The 23,583-nt window shown below is 34.0% G+C and overlaps 3 protein-coding genes across 4 annotated transcripts in view; 2 read left to right on the top strand and 1 right to left on the bottom strand.

The window, feature by feature from the left end:
- The window catches only part of LOC133304679 (rRNA biogenesis protein RRP5), a 43,744-nt gene extending 42,418 nt beyond the window's left edge, over positions 1 to 1,326 (top strand). For both annotated transcript variants that reach the window (XM_061504734.1, XM_061504735.1), the window contains 4 exons: positions 15 to 170; positions 254 to 484; positions 559 to 642; positions 731 to 1,326. In XM_061504734.1, the coding sequence (XP_061360718.1) occupies positions 15 to 170; positions 254 to 484; positions 559 to 642; positions 731 to 838 (579 nt within the window). In that variant the 3' untranslated portion in view covers positions 839 to 1,326. The remainder of the gene's footprint in view (positions 1 to 14; positions 171 to 253; positions 485 to 558; positions 643 to 730) is intronic.
- A 2,110-nt stretch (positions 1,327 to 3,436) lies between these two features.
- LOC133304688 (uncharacterized) lies at positions 3,437 to 6,184 on the top strand. The gene is made up of 2 exons (XM_061504745.1): positions 3,437 to 4,360; positions 5,891 to 6,184. The coding sequence occupies exons 1-2, from the start codon at positions 3,437 to 3,439 to the stop codon at positions 6,182 to 6,184; spliced, it is 1,218 nt and encodes a 405-aa protein (XP_061360729.1).
- A 14,578-nt stretch (positions 6,185 to 20,762) lies between these two features.
- Positions 20,763 to 23,256, bottom strand: LOC133304694 (DNA-directed RNA polymerases II, IV and V subunit 8B-like). The gene is made up of 4 exons (XM_061504752.1): positions 23,146 to 23,256; positions 22,907 to 23,064; positions 21,613 to 21,701; positions 20,763 to 21,173 (listed from the first exon to the last, which is right to left on the bottom strand). Exons 1-4 carry the CDS (start codon positions 23,219 to 23,221, stop codon positions 21,062 to 21,064), a joined length of 435 nt encoding a protein of 144 aa, XP_061360736.1. The 5' UTR covers positions 23,222 to 23,256; the 3' UTR covers positions 20,763 to 21,061.
- Between the last annotated feature and the right edge of the window lie 327 nt (positions 23,257 to 23,583).

Below are 23,583 nucleotides of genomic sequence, written 5' to 3'. Positions count from 1 at the left end.
TGTTTTTTGTGTAGGAGGCTGTTATGAAAGTATTCCAGAGAGCTCTACAGTACAATGATCCCAAAAAAGTCCATCTAGCACTCTTGGGAATGTATGAGAGGACCGAGCAGCATAATTTAGCTGATGAACTTCTCAGTAAAATGTCAAAGAAGTTCAAGCATTCATGCAAAGTACTATGTGAACTTTTAAATATAAATCCTATTCTTGTCTTCATAAAAATTATATATGAAACTTACTCTACTCTGGGTTTTAGGTTTGGTTGAGGCGTGTGCAGAGTCTTTTGAAGCAAAAGCAGGATGGAATTCAACCAGTTGTCAATCGTGCTTTGTTAAGCCTTCCCCGACATAAGCATATTAAATTTCTCTCTCAGACAGCTATTCTTGAATTCAAGAGTGGGGTTCCAGATCGGGGGCGATCCTTGTTTGAAGGAATTCTACGGGAATATCCAAAGAGAACAGACTTGTGGAGTGTTTATCTTGATCAAGTATATCGTTCACTACCTCCTTTTCTTTTTGTAGTAATATTATTATGAACCTAACATTCTTGTATACTTGATAGGAAATTCAACTTAAAGATGAAGATGTAATCCGCGCACTGTTTGAAAGGGCAGTTAGTCTGAGCCTCCCACCTAAAAAGATGAAGGTGTGTGCTCATCTATCTTACCAGTTTTGCTGATGTTTTGTAATTTTCCTATCAGGCTTACTGGGGACTTTGTTTCCTTGATTTGCAGTTCTTGTTTAAAAAGTATCTTGATTATGAGAAGTCCCAAGGTGATGAAGAACGAATTGAATCTGTGAAGAGGAAAGCAATGGAATATGTGGAGAGTACTCTGGCTTGAATCATCACTGCTTTAGTTTTGAATTATTCAGCTTGCTTCCATTCTGGAGATCCAAAGAGGAAAAGGTTGGGTTTGTTAAGGCATGAGAACTAAACAGTACAAATTTTCCTAAATCACCGGAAACAGGATTTAAATCTTGGTCGGAGGCATCTGTAAATTTAGTGGTTCTATAATCAGCTTTCTGCAGATTAAATTAAGTGCATGGATGAGAGCTTGTAAGATGAGATGTAAATGCATCAAATGTGCAATGCAAGATAAAGACATGCCTTTGATAATTTTGGTTACCCCAGTTAGATGTTGAGGTTGAGGATTAGAGAGGAAATATAGGCCATTTTATTCTTATTCTTTGTCGCTAGCTTCACAGTAGTTACTAAGGATGATAAATGTTTTGCGCTTATAGATTAAACAACGATGTATTGTTGGGATAGTGTTTGATTGCAACTCATTTCGAGAATGTAACCATTATATTTTGTTCTCTTTACGCTTATGCTCCAAAATGAGCCATTGTAGCTTGCTTTGAAAGTATTTCCCCGTCATTTAAAATATCTTCAAAATTCTCTCTTTTTTTCTGCTTACTAAGCTGAGTTATTTAGATATGATTTTCAGTTAAAAACTTGAGTTGCTGCATATTATTGTAATCCATGACGCTCTATATGTGTCACGTTGTGGCTGTGAGTGGAATATCTTGTCTTGCAATTTCAGCGCCGAAATACAAAAACAAATTAAAATTATTCTCTTGTGCTCATAACAAGAGTTTAAGATGGAATGTGAGTTATGTAGGTGAGCCTTTGAAATTGCTACTTATGCAACTATTGCAGTCATTATTACGCATAAATTTTCATTAATTTAGTTCAAAGTATCGTAACCAGCATCGGTAATCATTATTATAAGTCTTATATATTTCGTCTACTAGTTCTAACGCTAATCGATTAATTAATTTTGAAATCTAATATATAAATATTGAGAAGGGTTTGTTTACAATTTTTTTTTTTTTTTTACAAACTTATAAATTATACTATATTTGATCGGTAATACTCTACTTAAGAGTGTATTTACTGGTGAGATATAGTGTAGTTTGTAAGAGTTTGTAAACAAAAAGTTTATATATATAATCTTCTATAAATATAGATAAAAGTTAATATTTAATCATATTAATAGTAATTAAAGTTGGGACAGGATCTGTTTACAAATTTTTTTGAATTTGTTTACAAATTACACTATATTCTCCCGGAAGAACATAGTGTAGTTTGTATAAGTTTGTATTCTCCCGGAAGAATATAGTGTAGTTTGTAAGAGTTTGTAAACAAAAAAGTTTGTAAATATAACCTGTCCCATTAAAGTTAACTTATAATGTTTTTAAGAAACACACATGGTATCAGTGTATGCATATTTTCTTTTTTATAATTTAACACTACTACGTGTGAAGTAGGGAAATTTTTAATATATCCAGGACCATCGTGGTCCTTCCATTCAAGAATTGACACGTGTATTAATTTTTTTTCTTTTTTTTTTTCTCTTTTCTTTCTCTCCAACTTTTTCTCTCTTTCTTTCACTTCAGTCCCATCCTATTTTTTTTAGTCCCGCTGCACTGTATCTTCGCTCGTGAAGTAGGCTTACAATTTATTAACTCAATTTAATAAGTCTATTTTATTAGCTCAATTACAGTGTGCGATTATTACAATTTATTAATTTTATAAGTTTCATAAATCACTCAGTACCATATCACTTATCGAATTTATTCTCCTAAACATAATGCATATTGTAAATAAATTATTGATGAGATCTAGCATATTCCTTTAAATTGATGAGTTCGTTCCTGACAGTAGACGGTTAAAACAGTTGGCTATAAAACAAAAAATCTATGCCTTCTTCTGCATCAACCTGAATCATGATGTCTGAATCAGTGATCCTTTAGAGCTATAACATTTTAGATCTCAGAACAGAACACGTGTTGTCGGTAATTTTATTTTGCTTTTTATCTTTCTTTTTCCCAGCAATTTTGTCATTATTTTTGTTTGTGATGGGATCGTACACGGTTTTGCTTTACTGAAATCTATTGGGTTGCGTTGCATTGCAATAAATTTATGTCCCAAGGTGAAATGGGTCCCTTATCAAGTTTCAATTTTTAAACGTTTTATTGTGTGTCTTCCGAGTGGAACGGAACGTTAAAGTTGAGTTTCACTGGATTTTGGAGATTCATGTGTTGGGTTTCTTGGACTATTTGGAAATTAATCAGGAGAGGTGGAAAAACCAGATTTTGAAAATTGTTGGACTATTTAGATGCAAATGTGTTACTGTTGATAAATTCCTCTTCTCTCTTTCTCTCTGTGTGTGTGTTTTTCATAAATGATGATGATATCTGTTATCCTGAGGTACATAAATATATAGTCAATATTGTGTAGTAGATGTTGATATCTTCCTTATAGGAGAGCTCGAAAATACGAAGTGAAAGAGAGGATAAAACAATGAATTTGATGAGAATGGAGAAATTTAAAAAATAAAAAAAAAAAAAAAAAAAATTGTAAGTGTTTTCAAGGATATGAAAGAGTATATGATGATGTTTTCTATATGAAACTTAACATGTAGGTTTTATCAAGCATGGATCTGCCTACAACGGATGTGGACCTTGGGCCTAAGAAGATTGAAGATAAGAAGGAGGGAGGTCCCTTGTTCCATTGTGATCTTTGTGAAACAGAACTTATTCACAAGCTGGCTCAAATGCTACTGCCAGGACTAGCCTCTGCTTGTGTTGATAACACAACAGGAGATCCCTTCAAGACTCCTGGTTCAGTGGCTGTTGATTTGAGAAAAGAAATGATAGATTGTCTTACCCAAAGAAGTGAATCATTTGTTGCTGAATCTGTTATCTTAGAAGGTGATCCTGATGGTAAAGTATCAGATCACCCTTTTGATATTATTTCTTATTTTGTTGATGACTTTGTAAGTTCCAAGAGGAATTTGTTAAGTCAGGTTTCGGGATGGCTGCTAAGTGAGAAGAGAGAAGACAAAATAGATGATTTTGTTCAAGAGATGGAAATGAAAAGTTTTTGGTCATTGGATAGAAGAGAAAAAGTTGCAGCAACTTTGCTTAGGAATGTTGACTTTAAGAACTCATTTCATTGCAGCATGAATTTTAGTTCTGCTGAAGATCTAGCAAACCATGTTGGTGATTGCATCTTCAGACCTGTGATCTGCCAAAATGAGGGATGCAATTCCAGATTTAGTGCTGGTCATTTGAAGGATCATGATTCACATTGTCCTTTCCAGATAATTCCATGTGAACAAAAGTGCTTAGATAGCATTATGAGACGTGAGATGGATAGGCACTGCATAACTGTTTGTCCAATGAAGCTTGTAAATTGTCCTTTCTATGCAGCGGGTTGTAGATCTGCTATTGCACAATGTATGATTGAGAAACATTGTTCAGATGATCTTCGTTCTCACTTACTGCACATGCTTAAAGGCATCCACAAGGAAGCATCTGGTGAAGATCTTAAGCGACGAGTAGAGCAAATTTTACAGGTTAGTCAATATAAACAATAAAGAGAGAGGGTGATTTTGGTGTAACCAAAAACTTCCATGACTGAAATTCGGCACTGATTTTTATTTAAAATTTTAAGCCGAAAATTTGTTCTGTTTGAAAACATTCTAAATACTTCAAAAGACTTTCATATTGAGGGACTGTTAAAGGAAAACTGAGTCATTTATATAAGTGAATGAGGGTTGATTAAGCAGAGTTAGTTTTGAAAGTACGGCCACAAAACTTTTTCCACTTTAATAAGTTTTCAAGGCTCACGTTTCAGTTGAACTTTTAAGTGAGTTTTTTTTAGTAATGTTAAAAGATATAGCATTTGACAAAACAATTTAATTGATATACTTGAGTGTAAAATAGTTTTACATTTGCATATGTATTACCCCATTATTTAATAAGTTTGATATCTCATATAATTGTTAACACAATTAAATGCATTAAATGATGTGCCGACACAAAATTAGCTGATAATTTTAAAAAGTTTTTAACTGATATGCATCAAATTAAACCCTTGACAAAGCTGTTATCTCAATACATTTTAAATATTTGTTTTAGTTTCATTATTTTCATCATGTTTGAATCATCATGGATACTGCAGAAGCATCAACAAGGGTTAGAGCTGATATAGTCTATGTATTAGCTTAATTTGATTTTAACACGCTTGACTTTGTATTAGACCATTCAAGACCCATTCATGGCCACATCCAGATTCCTCCTCGAGAAAGATAACACATAGAAAGGTTATTTGGATAATTTTGAGTGTGCAGCTATCAAATTCCTTTGGTCATTTTCTCCTCCAACATGCTAAAGCCTGATTGGCTCTTTTGGCCTCCTTTGTTATCTTGTTTCATATGTTTAATACCTGTTGATCTTAAGCCTAATTGAAATTTAGACCGTCTTAATTTTTAAAGATAATCATGATCAGTGATGCACCAAAATCTTTTGCTTAGTTGAGTTGTATACGTTCTAAAGTATATAGATTGGATAGAAGGTATTGTCTTCCCCCCATAAAAAGGATAGAAAAGGTGATAGCAATAGTAATCGGTTGATGAATTTGTCAATATTAATTTTTAAACATTACTGAGACTCTGGCATTTTAACCATTTGGCTGTGGCTGTTTATAATATAATACACTAGTTGTTAGTGTATTATATTATTAGTTGTTAGTGTATTATATTATTTTTTTGGTTATTTGAGAACTTCCTGGTAAGAATTATGCTTCAGATTAGTTGATTGCTTTCAACCCTTGATTCAATCAAGTTCTCAATTTCTGCTGGATTTCCTCCTTGTATAGTAGTTTATGGTCAGAAAATGCTTTTAACAGGAGTTTTAGGGAATGAATTTGGTTTTTCTACTAAAGTTGATAAGCTTAAGTTGTGGCATTAGATCATCCATTGATGGAGGCATGAAATTAAACTTTTGTCATTAGTTGATATTTATCTTGCCACATTATATGGAAAGAGAGATACCTAAATTTTATTGGTATGATCAATATTTAAACTTTTAGTTTCTTGTGACAGGCATCATCAAGCAGCGGGTTAGCAGAGGCTCGGGATGTCAGATCTTTAAAAATTATTGTCAAGGATCTTGAAGCTAAGCTAGGGCCTTTGGAAGTGAGTACCAAAGAGAAAACTAGTGCAAAAACAGATGCCAAGAATGAAGATAATAGCAACAAACCAGAAGGCAATGAGCAGAGAACACAATCTTTAGATTCATCGGATAAAGCTGAAGTGAGTGCCATCTTGAATCAGAATAGTGCAGAGAATGCTGTCATTAATGTAGATAGTACTGAACATAAGGAAAATGGAAAGTAAGGGTAGTGCAGATAATAATGTGACGAAACAAGATATTGAAAATTGTAACTCCTAAGAGGGCATAGAAACTTAGAAAGTGGAAAATTTTATATGTCCTGTTGCCTAATCTTTACATGAAAGGAGGATTTTCCATTTTGCATGTAACTGGTGACACATGCTGATTTTTCTTATTTGTTAAGATTTAGCATCATTCATTAATATCTCTTCTGGTCCTCCCCTCCCTTTCTTGTGAAGTTTAAAGAGATTTAGCTTTTGTGACAAGCTTACAACATCATTATTTTCCTATTCTCGACTTGTTAATCATAATATACTTTCTTCTGACAAGCAATCTGTTAAGAGTGTTGAAATGTTTCTTTTAAAAACTATTATGTTTATATTGCATATATCATGGCAAAAAAGAACTGCACAGATAATGGTGTACTATATATTTAAGCCATTTGGCATCTATTATAACTTTTAGAGTAAACACCATTTTTAGTCTCTGACAATATCTACGAAGTCCTTTTCAGTCCCTGACAATAAAAAAGGACCAAATTGGTCCCTGAAAGTACAAGAAAAGGGTCACTCTACATATTTGGGAGTTGACATAAGAACTAACATGACCCTTTTTTTGTAATTTCAGGGACCAATTTGGTCCTTTTTTATTGCCAGGGACTAAAAAGGACTTCGTAGATATTGACAGGGACTAAAAAGGGTGTTTACTCTAACTTTTAAAAGCCTTAAAATTTTTGTAACTGCACGGATCAATCGTTAGAATAGTCTAGGAAACACTAAGGCCAAATACTCCGACGCGTACTAACAGACACAATGCAAGTAGAATAAGGCCGAGAAAAAAGAAAACAATGAAAGCAAGCTCAAAATAATTTTCTCATTACAACTTAAGATCAAATTCAAAAGAAAATAAATACATCATCAACAACAACATATTTATCTCAAACTAGCTGGGGTCAATAACAGATGAACCCAAATAAAAGTATGAAAATATTAAAAAAAGAGAGAGGATATATATATATATATATATATATATATATGAAAAAATGTGTGTTATTTTAAATGACACACCTTATATCTTTTTAATCTCACAAATAGATGGGACCCACACCTTTAAAAAATTTCCTACCCATTTTTTCTCTCGTGATTTATCTTTTTCTCTCATTTAAAATGACATAACTTTGTGGGATTTTTGACTCTTTTGCCCCTAATTAAATAATTAATAACCAATTTGTCCCTCCCCCAGAACTATCCACCATCCTGCCCCCATTTAGTCGATTATGTTGCACTTTTGATCGACTAAATGGGCTAAACTCAGAAATTATGAAACGCGAATTTTAGTCGACTAAAAACACATCTTAATCGACTAAATTGTTTGCACTTTTAGTCGACTAAGCACATTATTTAGTCGACTAAATGTCGCAGATCAGGTTTTTTAAAAAAAACCCCATTTCGCAAAGGGGGTTTTTTTCAAACCCTAATCGACTAAAAGGCTGCATTTCGTCCCCTCTCTCCAACCAAGTCCGAATCTCAACCCTTGAAGGTGCGATTGAAGCTTCCTTGGTTCACACTTGCGAAATCGACATTTAGGTAACGTATTCTGACTTGCATTTGGTTTTAAGTTTAGTTTTTTTTTTTTGGTTTTCTTCATGCATTTGATTTATGTTTGCGGTTTTGTGGATTTAGGTTAGGGGTAGGAAGCTAAGTGTGTTGTGAGGGTGAGGGTTAGGGTTGATGTGGTGCCTTAGGCTTAGGGTTAGGGTTAGGGTTAGGGTTAGGGTTAGGGTTAGGGTTTACGTTGCTGTTTTGGTTGGGTTGTAGTGTTTAGGGTTAGGAATGGATTTTTGTGTTCTGTTTTAGGGTGTAGGGTAAGGGTTAGGGTTAGGGTTTCTGTTTCTGTTTTAGGGTTAGGGATTGGGTTTCTGATTTCTGTTTTATTTTAGGATTAGGTTTTGTTTTTTATATTGAATTTTAAATTTTTTGATATTGTTATTGTTCATTGATTTTTGTTTCCACTTGCATTGTAGGTACAGTTGTTCCCATGGCTGGCCGTAGAAGATCGTCTAGCACTGGAAATGAGAGACGACAAAAGCTACGACAAGACCGTCCGTCTTCGTCAAGGCCACAAGAGGAAGACCCCGCTGCTGTGGACCTCCCATTCGGATACTTGTTCGAGAATGACCCGGTGGTTCATGAATCTTTTGTCCGTGACTTTGTTAACCGACCGATTTGTGGGGCCAAATCACTTGATACAGCCTTTTTTGAACAAGAAGGTTTTAACATTGTGAGGTGGTTGGAGGAATCACATCTTAGGACCTTGGCTGAACTGTCGTGTTCATATTCTGAGCTGCATGTACGGGCCTTCTACCATAATCTCAGCTACCATCACGGTGAGCTGAGGTCTAGGGTTTGCGGGGTGGACATCATCATGACGGCTCCGGTATGGTTGGAGTTACTGGGGTATGACTTTGATTCTGCGCAGACTGTGGAATATGACGCAGACAGCGGGACCATACTTCCAGGATATAGACGCGGTGATGCCGTGCAGGAGCAGAGGAGAGTCTGTGGGCAACACATTGCCTATACGGTGGGGTTGCTTAGTGTGGAGTCCCGCATACTACACTATGTCATCACCCACATTTTGTTTCCGCGAGCGTTCAATCATTCCAGGGTGTTGGAGCATGACATTCCCATCATGTGGGCTATCCGACATGGTACTTCGGTGAACTGGAGGCACTACGTGTGTTGGATGATGTATAAGGCCAAACACAAGGGTGCACTTCCATTTGCTTGTCTTGTTCAGAGGATATTGGAGAATTTTGATGTTCACATGGGTAATGTGACCTTGAAGAAGACCACAGGGTATAATCATAAGTTTGGAAAACGTCTACTGGAGCAGTGCAAGATGACAAAGAACCCCCAAACAGGAGTGTGGCAGTTCACAGGTGCGGCTGATGTTGAGGTTCCTGATGTTGCTCCAGTTGTAGACATGGTTGACCCCGAGGTGGAGGATGATGATGACGATGATGATGAGGGTGACCAGCAGGAGATAGCTGAGCCTGAGGGTGGGTTTTCATTACGTGATGTCATGAAGGGCATAAACGCCACGCTGAAGAAAATAGGAAAAATGGCGCTGAAACACAAAAAATGGAGCAAGAGTCACGTGCAGAAGGGAAATGAAAGATTTAGACATATACAGGGACGGTTCAAGGGTGTTGAAGATAGGCTTGCAGGTGCAGATAAACCGACCACTTTGTCTTCTTGACTTTGACTTCTTCCATGCACAGGTGCAGATGAAGATTGACCACAGTCTATTTCAACATATATCTCAATAAAGTTTTGAAATTTTCGGTCCACAATTGCATCTATGACACAATCCACATCTTCATCGTCACATATATCATTACCAATGTAGAATATAGCATCCTTACCAACTGTAGACTCTACCCTGGCGATCATCCGTTGAACGCCATGGCTCCCGTGTAGCCCCAATTTTTGGTTAATCCTCCCCTTCAGCTCATTGTACGTAGTGCCCCGTTTGATTTTCAACATTTTCGTTTTTCCTTCAAATTGAACACTGTTGGGGCCTTCATAATGCTTTCCATCATAGTAAATCATGGTAACATACATGTTAGGACTTGAGCTCATCTTTCACACGAATTTTGGGGGTAGGAATCAGATTTTAGGGGTTAGGGTTCGGATTTGGGGGAAACAATTGAGAAATAAAGGAAAATGACAATGATTTCACAATTACTATGTCTTAGAGGTGGTGGGATGAAATGGAAGGGTGATTGGAAGGTTCCCAGCTGACAAACAAGAGAAAGAGACCAAGAGAGAAGTTTTGATTTCGAATATTTTGAAAATGAGCCCAAGAGAGGTCTGGATATAGGGTTTTTCGCGATCTTTAGTCGACTAAATAATGTGCTTAGTCGACTAAAAGTGCAAACAATTTAGTCGATTAAGGTGAGTTTTTAGTCGACTAAAATTCGCGTTTCATAATTTCTGAGTTTAGCCCATTTAGTCGATTAAAAGTGCAACATAATCGACTAAATGGGGGCAGGATGGTGGATAGTTCTGGGGGAGGGGCAAATTGGTTGTTAATTATTTAATTAGGGGCAAAAGGGTCAAAAACCCTAACTTTGTGTGCTTCAAAATGATACATATTTTCCTATATATATGGCTTATCGTCTCTCAAGCTACTTGAGATAAATTTATCACTGTCTACTGAATCATAACCGTACAAAGATGAATCAATGGTGATAAAGGAATAGAGAGAAAAATGGGATCATAACCATTCAAAGGTGAATCAATTAAAATAAGAAAATAAATAAACAAAATGATGTAGTTTTGGGGTAGCCGGAGAAATATTTTTTCCATATATATATATGGGTTAGGATCATTTTACACCAGTGTAAGTTACGCTTTTAATCTTGACTTTTAATCCTAATTATATCTAAGGGCTCTAATTTTTTGATAATGTGAGTCGTTGGGTACAGGTGGATCAATGCTCAAGATTGAGTCTAAGTCTTAGAACTTTTACACCGGTGTAAAAATATCATGCCCCTATATTTATATATATAAATATATATATATATATATATATATATATATATATATGGGCTTATCATTTCTACAGCTGTCGTAGATAACATTCTCTACAGCTGACACAGAAAAGTGGGCCCTACGGCATTTTAAAACAAAAAACAAAAAAAAACAAGGATCTGGTGCCGTATCCTAGGATCCGGACGCGGATCCTGGCTAGCTGTAGGTGCAGCGGCTGCAGAAATCATTTTTCCTATATATATATATATATATATATATATATATATATATATATATATATATAGAGGATAGGTTATTCTACCTACCAATTTTTCTGCCTACCTTTGTCTACCATCCTTTAATACCATTAGATCATAATCTCAGTAGGAGAGAGAAATGAAAAATGTAGTTAGGATTTTGAATTAACGCTATTAAAGGGTAGTAGGCAAAGGTAGGCAGAAAAAATGGTAGGTAGAATAATCTATCCCTATATATATATAGAGCAAGATATTCTTACACCGGTGTAAGAGTTAGAAGTTTTACACTCAATTTTGACCATTGATCCACTTGTATCTAATGGCTCACATTACTAAAAAATTAGAGCCTTTAAATATAAGTGAGATCAACGGATAAGATTGAGAGTGTAATATACACTGATATAAAATGATTCTTACCATATATGTGTGTGTGTGTGTGTGTGTGTGTGTGATAAGATCCTTTGACACCGGTGTCAAATGTAACACCCTGTATGCATCTAGATTTGTTATCATATTACGGTATTAAGCGCAGCTCAAATAAATGCGGAAGCTAAAAGAAATTAAGTTTATAGGCATGCAAGATTACTTTTTCCTTATTAAGATGACAAAATAACAATTCATATATATCCTTATGTAATTGCAAAACCACAAAATAAATCTTGAAATGCCTCAATATCAAAATAAATACTAAGTCATGAAGCTACATCGCGTAGTCATGACTAACGTCCATATCTCATGGCGTAAACAAAACATACATGTCCAACCAAATAACAATATCAAATAAGGCATGGACAACCCACATGCTCACAACAAACATAACATAAGCATAATAGTCATATCTCAAGTACAATAATCATATCCAAATAATATAAATAAAGCATGCATATAAATTAATTCTGCTCCGGCCTCTTGCCTCGTGAAGCATCCATCTCATGGACGTCTACACCTAAAAATATGCCTCACACGGGGTGAGATCTCTAAACAAAAATCTCAGTAAGCAAGGGTTCTCGAAGAGTTCCTCCGCCTCAAGCTTACTTTGGTATAACAATTCAAAGATAACAGTTCAACAGTAATAGCATAATCACATGATGTAGCAACATATATATATCATGCATGTGTGCTAACAAGTCAACTGGCCAAAGAACGATATGATTTACACACATCTGCTACATACATAAGAAGCATAAGGCTCTTGCCTCATACCCACCCTCATGGAATACAGTCTTGTGCAGCTCCACACTACACTCATGTATTAGCCATCTTGTGTGTAATACACCACATAACATACATATATAAGAGGGCATCATTTCATCATCTCAAATAACAGATAAGCACATATACCATATAAAACCATCATTCCCTTCTTGGAGTATGGTGGAACAAATGGGGATTAACCCTGAGAACACGAAACTTACCTGTCAAGTAGTATAATCAAGCTCAAGATCCAAACAGCGGCTCACAGATCACCAAACAGTAGAATCAAGGTCTGTTTATACCAGAAATATAATTAATATTCATAGTCTAGAAGCTTATTGCATTAGGACAACGTTTTCTTTTTCGTTTAATGACCGTAGGCTTCTCTCGAAACCCGAAGCCTTCAATATTATTGGTTCTGACTTAATTAAATTATTTCGAAGATTCACAATAGTCAATTAAGGGTCCAGAAACCCAACTCACACTTCTATTTGGGTAAAATAGCTCAAAACATGATTTTTCCCTGAATATCCGAATATTCCCCGGGGACATATCTCGATATCACAAGATCAATACCCGGATATCCATATCCAGATATTCACAGACCAAATATCTTGATATCCATATCCAGATATCACAAACCCCAATATCCGGATATCCATATCTGGATATCACGAAACCCAGTATCCGGATATTTATATCCGAATATCACAAATTCAATATCCGGATATTTCACAACAGAATGCAATTTTGCATTTTCGCGAAGATATCCCTTCAAGGTTCCATTTTTAACACTTTCAAGCATTCAAGCATGCATTTTTAGACACATTTAAGCTAGTGTTAACGTTGGTTAATTAATCTACTTATTTAACATGTCAAGACTTGATCTTTTACAAGAAAACTCAAGAACAAAGGTTGAAGCATATACTCAAAGACTCAAAACAGAAGAAAAGAGGTGTTTGAAGCTCTCTACACTACTTTAGGATTCTGCCACTATAAGACCACGAAAATGATTCACGAGCTTGGTCATTTTTCTCTAAAAATCATTTCTTGAATCATCAAATGCAAAAGAAATGCACCATCCAACCAAAGTGGACAGTCCCCAAGACAGCAATCAAAAACCCACCAAGAATAGCTCTTTCACAAGATGAAGGCTTTTGAGTATGCAATGTGTTTTGGTAGAAGGAAATCAAGAAATGGTGGAGTCTTGAAGAGTTTCTTGAAGAGAAACTATATCCTTGGAGAAAAGAGTATTCTGCAGCCAAGGAAGTCTCTACGCAGAAGTTGAATAATAGCCTAGGATTTTGTGCACATTTTATATTTATAGGTGCATTAAATTAATCCATCGGTATTAGTTCTAATAGCTCTGCTAATCTTTTTTTATCAAACTTAATATTATGAACCTAAACATTTTTCTAGAAATTATCATATTTTTATTATAATTTTTGAAGCACTTTTTCGATACGTGTTTTATACATAGTCGGTATTAGTTCTGACATCAAAACTCATTATTCTTACTCCAAACTTGATATCCTTGACCTAGATATTTTTCTAGGAATATTCATATTTTATTATAATTTTTCGAAATACTTCACCGGTACGCATTTATACCGCGAAGCAGAACCGATATCTGCACTTTTCGTCTGAAAAGAGACTTTAAGCATTATTCGACTTTTTAAATATTCATCTTACTATAATTATGCATAATCTTTATCAAATCCATGCTCCAGCATCGATAATCTTATTTAATTAATTATTTAGCAATGTGGATTCTTACATCAAACTTTAAAATTTGGCATCAAATCCTAACCGTTGATTTTTCTCAATCAACGGTTATCATTTATTGAAAATAATAAATGACACTAGAAATTAAAAAAGCAATAAAAGAAAATAAATACAAAATAAGAGACGCTAGTGAATGTATGTTTCTAGCAAACTTTGAGCAAGCGAAGGACTAGCTTGTTGGCGGTGTTAAGAAACCCGGACCGACTCGGCCAGGTCGACCCGGGAACCAGTAAACTGATCATATAACCGGTCCGGTTTAAGCAACGGATCGGTCATGCATCAGAACCGGTGTGACCCGGTCCGACCCGGCCGGTTTTCATGAAAATCGGTGACCCGGTCAGTTAACCGGTGACCCGGCCCGGTCCAAAAAAAAAATCCAAATTTTTTTTTCAAAAAAAAAAACCATAATAGATATAGTTGAATATTTTTTTGCTTATTGACTTACATAAGTTATGTACCTACAACACTAATATTATCTCAATTATGTACTATGCAGAAAATTTTGATTTGATTTATAGTTAGAGATATCGTTTTTTGAACCTAAAGTCCCGTATCACGATCGTTATATTTTTGTTTGAACTTTTATTGGATAATAATATGTGATTTATTATTTTTTATATTAAAATATTTGAAATTTTTATCATTTTTTTTTAGATATCAGAGTATGTTTATAAGTTTTAATATAAATTATAAAATTTCATATAATTACCGAGTCATGCGATTGAACAAGTGACACACTAGTTGAACCAGTGACGAAGTGATCCAGTATCTCAACCGAGTCAATGACCAGATCGGTTTTAATAACATATTGCTTGTTGGGGTCAAAATTTTCCCTAATCCAGTTTTATTTTTTTTGTGGCCCTAATATTCCTTCTAAGTTATTTTCAATTATTTTTTAATCTATGTATCAATAGTATATTATAACAATTAGATAAACAGTTGACTTCAAGAGTATAAATTTGTTGGTATCTTAAAACCAACTATTAATTAAAAAAAAAAACTATTTATCACCAACCATTAATTCAATAATAAGGAAATTATTTCTCACAGTATTCGAATCGGATTAAATTGACTTGAATTACTAAAAATAAAATAAAAATAACATTTTAGAGCAAGTGTGTTACTTTTTATTATTTCCTCTCTCTCTCCCTATCCTCTTTGTGTTTATAATAAATGATAATATCTGCAAACGAGAAGAACAATAATTTATAGTCAATATTTGGGCAGGAGATGCTGAAATCTTTCCCATCTTATAAGAGAGCTAGAAATTACTAAGCGAAGAGGAGAGTATGAAATAATGAATTTATGAAACCGGCGAGACATGCTGATTTTTCTTATCTGTTAAGATTTAGCATCATTCATTAATTCTGACTTTCAGAAACCTTAAAATTGTTTGTGACTGCACAAATCCATCATTAGCACTTAGCACAGTCTAGTAAACACAAATTCAATTTCACATAAACTCATTAAATGAGATAGGATATTTACTTTTTTTTTTTATACTTATCTCCAATATCATTAAATCAGAATTTCAACTAACTTTCATCCAATAATGAAAACATAAATTTATATGAAAGGTAAGGGGGGGGGGGGGGGGGGGGGGGGGGGGGGGGGGGGGGGGTTAGCTAAAATAAACCGAGTAGAATTTCTAACAATATTTTGAACAAAGGTAATGTAAGCTATGGATGAAGATATCATTGATATTAGTTATGGGAAGGAAGAACAAAATGAAAAAGGGAGGGTAGAGGCCCAAATAACGGGAAGTACTACCATGCTGATGGATAAAAGCCTCTCAGCCCCAGCCATTGCGGATGACGTTGCCCGTGATCAGGATATGGCAACATCACAAATTTTTTTTTTTTAAACTACTATTTGGGCGTTTTATAACTAAAATAATAATTTGGAGACATTTAAAGAATGAAAATAAGATTACTTATTTTTTAAAAAACTAAAGTAATGTCAACTGATTTTGAGATCAAAATAGATATTTATTTTATGGACTTTTATTTTTTTACGTAATAGAAAATCACCGTCTTCCCGCAGACATAAAGTGAGAAAGTTTTGTTGCCCTATTACACATATTTTCCCCTTATTTTATTACTCAATACATAAATAAGGCAAGATCCTTTTATATCAATGTCAAATTTAAAATTTGACACCTCATCTAAGAGTCATTAGATCAAAAAAGATCAACGACTCTGATTTATAAGCATGTGACACCATTGATCTTTTTTTATTTAACGGCTCTCATATGAGGTATCAAATTTGAAATTCAACACTAATGTCAAAAGATCCTATCTCTACATAAATATATGCTAATAGTTTTTTTTTTAATCGACCAAGTTGAGTTAGTAGCCATGAGCCCATGACAAGTGTGATGTAGTAAATGATTAGTTATTGCAAGTGTTTTAAAATCTCGCCTCACCCCCCGGGTTGACCCGGGTCAATCCTGACCCCTCCCCTCTGAGGGTTGGGGTCACAAGTTGGACCCTGTATGCATATCGACCCCTCCGATCCCCAAAACCTGGCCGGATTTCAGTGACTCCCGGGTCAAATGGGTCAAAGGGGGTCATTGCATGTTTTTTTTTTTAAAAAAAATTTCATTATTTTATTAAAAAAAATGCTTGCAAACCTAAATCCAATTGTTCTCTTCTCTCCTAATGACCTAAATGTTTTCAATCTTCACCTCACTGCCGTGAATCTTCTAGAAAAGATAAGAATTTTAACCCTTCAAATGAAATCCTTACGGTTGTCGATGGAAAACAAAAACTCATTCTTACTTCTTTTAAATTTTTCTTTGTCAGAGACCTTATCAAAAGAGGCAGAACCGGGTCAGTGTAGTGACCCCATTAGAATATGAGTTTTGTATTTTGATATCTTGATACTTTAATTAGGTTGTATAATATTGACTTGTGATTGTAATTGATGAATTATGTTAAATATATTTTGAATCTTTGATGATTGGTGATTTATTTTTTAATATTTTCATATAGGATATATCTATTTAATTTTTTTAATATATAAAACTGGGTCAGCGTAGTGACCCCTGACCCCCCGATTGAACCCGTGACTCCATGACCCCTGACCTCAGCTGGGTCGATGGCCGGGCCGGGTTTTTAAACACTGGTAAAAAGTCAAACAGAACTTCATGAGCGTAACTTTCAATTTCTAATATGGTTTTCTACTCCCTTGACTAAGTCCAACATTCCTCTCAGATTACATCAAATTTATTATTTGTTCCAACTTAAGGGCGGCGGCCACCCATAGCCCCCCTATATCCACCCGTGCTTTCACCTCTCTCTTTTTCTCTCTTTTTAAGATTCTAATTCAATTATGTTAGAAATAAATAGGTAAAGTAAATCTGAAAAAAAAAATAAGTATAATATCTTATCCCATTTTAAATAATTTATAAATCTTCTATCCTGATAAGGAAAATAGAATAGGATAAGTTGTTCTATCCTGCCTTTGTCAATTGTTTGGTATGCCAAGCGGATAGGATATAGTTATCTGATTGGTTTTTCTTATCCAACCCAAAGCCTAATTACTTATATCCCATGGGGGGCTTGGGTTATAAAGTGTTAGGATAAGAATATTTTTATTTTTATTTTTTTCAATACATCTCTGCCACGTGACAAACCCTTCTTCTCGTCTTCTATGCTTAACCTAAAACGGGAAACATCATCACGAGTTCAGAGTTCAACCACACAACTTCTCCTCCCAACCCTTTGACATAAATCTCTCAGCCACTGCGAGGTGAACCATAAAGGTATGCGGCTATGCATTTTTTAAAATTTTATTTCTGGGTTGTGGGTATGTTTAGAATTAGAAGATTACACAAATCATTAAGCAGAATGAAGATGATGTTATTTGAGTTCTAATAATTTATGGTCGTAAATCGAAAATATATCATTCACAAAGTGTTAGTTTTGTTTGGCCCAGGGGATTACATATCTTCCTTTGAGCGAGGCATCGGAGTTTGAAGGTGTGCAATTCATACATTCACTTTAATCTCAGGTTTGCTTCCCCTTCTTTATCTACATCAATTCAATCACATACTTCCTTGTTCCTTCAATCTAAACTTGTTTTACCTATACCATCATAGCGTCAACTGATGGGTTTACCAAATGGAGTCTCAGAAGCGATTTCGTACACTTGCATATCAATTGTTTGATCAAAGTTGTTAATGAAAATTTTATTCATTCCTTTTCAATAAGAAACCGGTTCATTGTTAGGCCTATATCTATAACCATCTTCCCTTTCTAATTTATGTAAATTTTAGATGAGCATGTTTTTGCAGTTTATTGATTTTGATCAATTACATGTATTAAAAGGTGACATTATTTTATATAAATTATTGAAATCATATATAGATATAAATTATTGTTAATGGTTAATTAGTCTTAAAGTTGCGTATTTTTTTGCTTGGGTTCAAATGTAATTCCGTATACAAACAAGGTGGTTATGGAATGTCCCACTGCTGCATAAAAGAGATAGAAAAAATAAAATAAAGATGACTCCATTTAAATCCACACTTCCAAGAGAGATTAGAAATTTAGTGAAACAAGTACGTATTACTAAAAACTCCATTCAAATGTAATTGAATGTACTGCTGATGTTTTTAAAAAAAATCTTGCTTTCGATAACATTATTTTTTCTATGCACAGGTTGACATGCATTCAGAGGAGCATCTTGACATTATATCAGATTTAATTTTGGAGCAAATGTTTTTCCATATGGTTTGGGTTTGTATTACAATTTTAATCGTAGTGAGTCATTTTGCGCTATGGTGGCATGAAAATTATAATCTTAGGCAGCAACCAATTATTAGAGAAGGCTTAGGGGAGAATTTCTGGATAGATTGATGAATCATGATGATCAAACTTGTGTTGATCAACTTCGCATGGATATTAGGTCATTTCGTTTATTATGTGTCCTCCTCAAAAATAATGGTAGATTAAAAGAGGATGAACTAGTAAGTGTTGAAGTACAGGTGACAATGTTTTTACATATATTGGCACATCATTCCAAGAATCGTGTTATTAGATTTATGTTTAGACGGTCTGGAGAAATAATTAGTTGATACTTTAATTTAGTGTTGAATGATGTTTTGCAGTTGCAAGAAACACTTCTTAGAGCACCAAATCTTGTCCTAGAAGATTGCTTAGACGAAAGATGGAAATGGTTTAAGGTAAGATGATGTTTGATTTTAAATCTATTCTATTTTTATTAATTGTGTTTTATATTTTTTTACTTGTTTTTTAATTTTTGGATATGATTTAGAGTTGTCTTGTGGCACTAGATAGAACCCATATTGAAGTTAATGTGTCAACAATTAATAAACCCGATATCGTAATAGAAAAAGAAATATATCTACCAATGTCCTAGGCGTATGTTATAGGAATATCAAGTTTATATGTGTATTACCTGGATGGGAAGGATCAACATCAGATTCAAGGGTATTGCGAGATGCTATTTCAAGGAGGAATGGTTTAATAGTTCCAACAGGTAAAAATTAGTTATATGGTACATAAATTGTGATATTTATAATAAAAGTATAATATATTTGAAATAACTTATTTTTTATTATAGGATACTATTATCTTGTGGATGCTGGATATACAAATTGTGAGGGATTTCTTGCTCCATATAGAGGCTATCGATACCATCGCAGTGAATGGAGACATAGGTATACACCAACATATAAGAAAGAACTCTTCAATATGTGACATTCAATGGCAAGAAATGTGGTAGAGAGAACATTTGGGCCGTTAAAAATGCATGGGGCTATACGTAGAAGTCGGTCTTTTTATCCATCAAAATCCAAAATCGCATAATAATTGCTTGTTGCCTTCTTCACAATTTTATCAGAAGAGAAATGCCTATTGACCCAATAGAAGCATAATTAGATGCAGAATTGGAAACACAAATATTCAATGAAAAAGTAGCATGCAACGATGACGATTATATTAATACAATTGAAGCTAGTGATCAGTGGTCTACTTGGAGGAAAAATTTAGCAACACAAATGTGGAATGAATGGCTAACTAATAGACATATAAATTGATTTTAGTATTCTTTATTTGCAATTCTATTTGTATTTTGTAATTTTACTTGTATTATGTATTTCTTATAACAATTTGAAACACCTTATGTTTCTATTTGTTACATTATATTTTGTTTATTCTTCCTTCATCTAAGTCCCAAATTATAAGTTGTATTTATCTACATATCAAAGTTTCTCTTTAGCAAATGAAAGAACCATTCATCATCATGCCTTTTTGAATTGAATGAAATATAATTTTTAAATGATACAAAAGTAAATAGTTAAATGAATCATGATTTTTGAACATGTACATTCAATATAGAGGATAAAAAAATTAAAAATATAGTCTAAAATTACTATTGTTAGAATTGTATAAATAAATTTAAAAAATTTAAAATTAATTTATAATAATTTATGATATTTTGTTAAAAAGGTATTTTAATCTATTTATATTATATCCTCGTGATATTTGATGCACCTTAAACACATGATAGAGTAGCATAATCCTATCACATTGCTAATCCAATGCACATCAAACACAGGATATGATATGTGCTTATCTTGTCCATATCATATCTTATCCTTATCCAACTCTCTTATCCTATTCGTTCTTATCCTATCATGTCCATCAAAACCCTAAATCAAGTTAAACAAGAATAACTAAGATGAAAAAATAGACTGAAATTTGAACAATTGAAACAAATATTAAATCAAAATAATCAATTGTCAACTAAGGATCAAAATTCACCAACATTATTTACCAAAACTAAATAGAAAATAGAGAACATATATCCTAATAGTAGTTTATGATTCATGTTGATTCTATTAAAGTCAAACCATATTACAAGATAATTTCTGCCAGAAGTTATTTTATCAAGCTTGTCTAGTTAGCAAAGGTACACATTAGTTGAATGATATAATCAAAGCACCAAATATCCTAAAGAACCGCATTAGTAAGATAAACGGCAGATAAAGCACTCAATCATGAAGTTAGAAACAGCTGCTGCTGATTTGCAACAAGCCAACAAGAAGGTTTCACATCCTCGTTTTTTTCAACGTAAATTTTCACACTTTCCTCATCAACAGATACAACCTCTGATCAAGCTCAAACTTGTTGCAATGAGAGTGATCTCCCTTCAGGATCATCAGAAGCCCACCAAATGAAATATTTATCTCCCTACAATTCAAAGCCAATAAGTCATATGACTATTAAGTAGAAAGTAGAAAACATAAAATACACTACAAAATTAAATTATCATGTAACGATCATATTCATCTCTAACTAGGGAGCTGCTACTCTTGGAAACAAGATCCTCCACTGATTGACACTACAGAGTTACATAATCTCACGATAATTTCCATTTTAATTAGCGAGCTGTGAAACTTGGAACAAATGCGCCAATTGGTACCATACAAACTATATCTACCAGATTCATTCGTTCATGCTCATGATAAATTAAAAAAAAATTCACGACCAAAGTAAGAAGAGTCTATAGTTTCCAGTAACTAGCCTCTAAATGGCTAATCAGCAAGACATGCAGGCTATACATAAAGTATATTATCAACAGTAATTTCTTTCTTTGTAATCTGATACTCAAAGCTGGCAATAGACTTACGCTTTTTCGCGCCCTGAACCCTCTGATATCCTGTAGAGCTTCCCATACATGACATATTCAAAATTGTCAGCCAGCGATTGCCGATTGCCCTGGGAAAAAAGAAGTAGCAATATTTCATAAGGCAAATTCAGGATTACTAATTTGACAACCAACAGCCAAGAGAAAAAGTAGCAACCATAAAAAGAAAAATGATGACAGGCAAAGGGAACTGTAGTTATAAATTGGGTCACTTACAGATCACAGTACTGCCAAACAAACTTTGCTCACACAACTATGGCAACTGTGCATTAGTAAAGTTATTTTATATTTTACTTGTGCCTTAGTTTATTATGAGAGCTAGGAATTGTTTTTAATTAGGATATTTCACCCATCTTTTTCTCATGTATCTCAAACAGTTTAATGATCCTAAGGCTTCTATCCAACATTGAAAACATATATTCATAAGCCAGTAACACTATATCACCCTCTAATCATTTAATATAGTATAGTTCATGATCCAAGGCACATATAGCATAACTGGCTTTACATAAGCCGATAAAAAATTATCTCCTTACATATCTGATGTCAAGTGCTTTGCAATAGTCGCAGTGCCCAAACATTTAGGCAAAAACATGTTCCATCATGCTCACAGCCGATATTCAAGCAAATCCAACAAATGACAGGTACGAATCAGTGGCCAAGGTTTGGCCAACATTAGCTATAGAGTACCCAAATGACTTTTGCCAGTAAATTTCCAAAACAAGTCATAGGATTCAATCGAGAACCTAAAAACCTGAACCTCCTAAATATAACGATCATTGGCCATATTGAAAAAGATCAAAGTTATTTTTAATGATACTCATCATTGGCCTTCATTCTCTAATGTTGGAGAATATGAATGTAGTTCTTCGTAACACTTTACAAAAATCCCAACCATTTTGCCAAGGTTCCCTTCAAAAATCTTAACAACAATAGTAAAAAAAAAACAATGACTAGCACATTCTTGACGCTTTCGCTAGAATAAGCACACGGACATGAAGGATACATACACATTGAAGAAAGGTAAATAATCTTTTGTACCACGGTTCACTTGATAATAATAATAATAATAATAATAAAGGTTTAATGTATCTCATATATATTATTAAAAATAAAATTATCTCCTAAACACATAAAAATAGTTGGGACACGTATTTTCTTTTTCTTTTTCATTTTGTTCACATGAATCCACATCAGAAACATCAAACCCTTATAATAATATCGTCTATAGCAAAAGAAAAGTTCATTGTAAAAAAGATAATAAAATAAAAATTACCTGAACATAATAGCCAGTGTCAGGGGTTCCATCGGGATTAAGTGTTGGAACGAGTAAAAGAGCGAATTTCTGACCCACCTTCAACGGATATAACTCAGAATTGATGTCTAGGTGCATAAACATGTCAAACCTTTCACTTCTTGCTTCAATGCGTGTAACTTCAACATCCAAGCGTTAGAATAAAATACACCCAAAGAACAAAACTTAAAAAAAAAATAATAATAATAAAAAGAAAATACCTCTTTCAAATAACTTTTTGTCATCAGGGTTTAGCTTTTCCACCCTAAAGATATCGTCGAAGAGAATCTCAACCATCGTTGCAATCTTCTTACTGAAACTGAAAAGACTGTGTCAACCAAACACGGTGTATCTGAAAAGTTCAAAAGCCAAATTACGACGTTGTTGTTGTTGTCGTCTTCTAAGTTACTAAGGTCCGTGAAAGGTTCGTGAATGAGTGAGTGAGCGGTGAATGAGAAAAATTAGGGATTTGGGAATTAGGAAGCGAGAATGGGATAGTTTATTTTTATTTGTTATTTTTGGGTTACTTGTAGCCCACGATTGGTCTACTAATGGTTTGGGCCTTGTTATAAGCCCATAAATTTATAGGCTATTTTACCATTTTGGGATAAATAAATAGATAAATTTTATTTACCAATTTTGAATTCCACGAAAATTAT

Source organism: Gastrolobium bilobum, unplaced genomic scaffold, assembly GCF_033153095.1.
Source record: "Gastrolobium bilobum isolate Gb01-03AN ecotype WA unplaced genomic scaffold, APGP_CSIRO_Gbil_v1 utg9112, whole genome shotgun sequence".
Taxonomy (NCBI): domain Eukaryota; kingdom Viridiplantae; phylum Streptophyta; class Magnoliopsida; order Fabales; family Fabaceae; genus Gastrolobium; species Gastrolobium bilobum.
Note: the sequence above shows the minus strand (reverse complement) of the source record. Positions and strands in the feature narration are given on the sequence as shown.

Bases quoted from the DNA above. Each gene is read 5' to 3' on its own strand.
- LOC133304688 (XM_061504745.1), top strand. From the start codon at position 3,437: ATGGATCTGCCTACAACGGATGTGGACCTTGGGCCTAAGAAGATTGAA. The intron at 4,361-5,890 runs GTTAGTCAATAT...TTCTTGTGACAG, and splicing joins GAGTAGAGCAAATTTTACAG to GCATCATCAAGCAGCGGGTT.
- LOC133304694 (XM_061504752.1), bottom strand. From the start codon at position 23,221: ATGGTTGAGATTCTCTTCGACGATATCTTTAGGGTGGAAAAGCTAAAC. The intron at 23,065-23,145 runs GTATTTTCTTTT...TGGATGTTGAAG, and splicing joins CAAAAAGTTATTTGAAAGAG to TTACACGCATTGAAGCAAGA. The intron at 21,702-22,906 runs GTAATTTTTATT...CTTTTTTCCCAG, and splicing joins ACACTGGCTATTATGTTCAG to GGCAATCGGCAATCGCTGGC.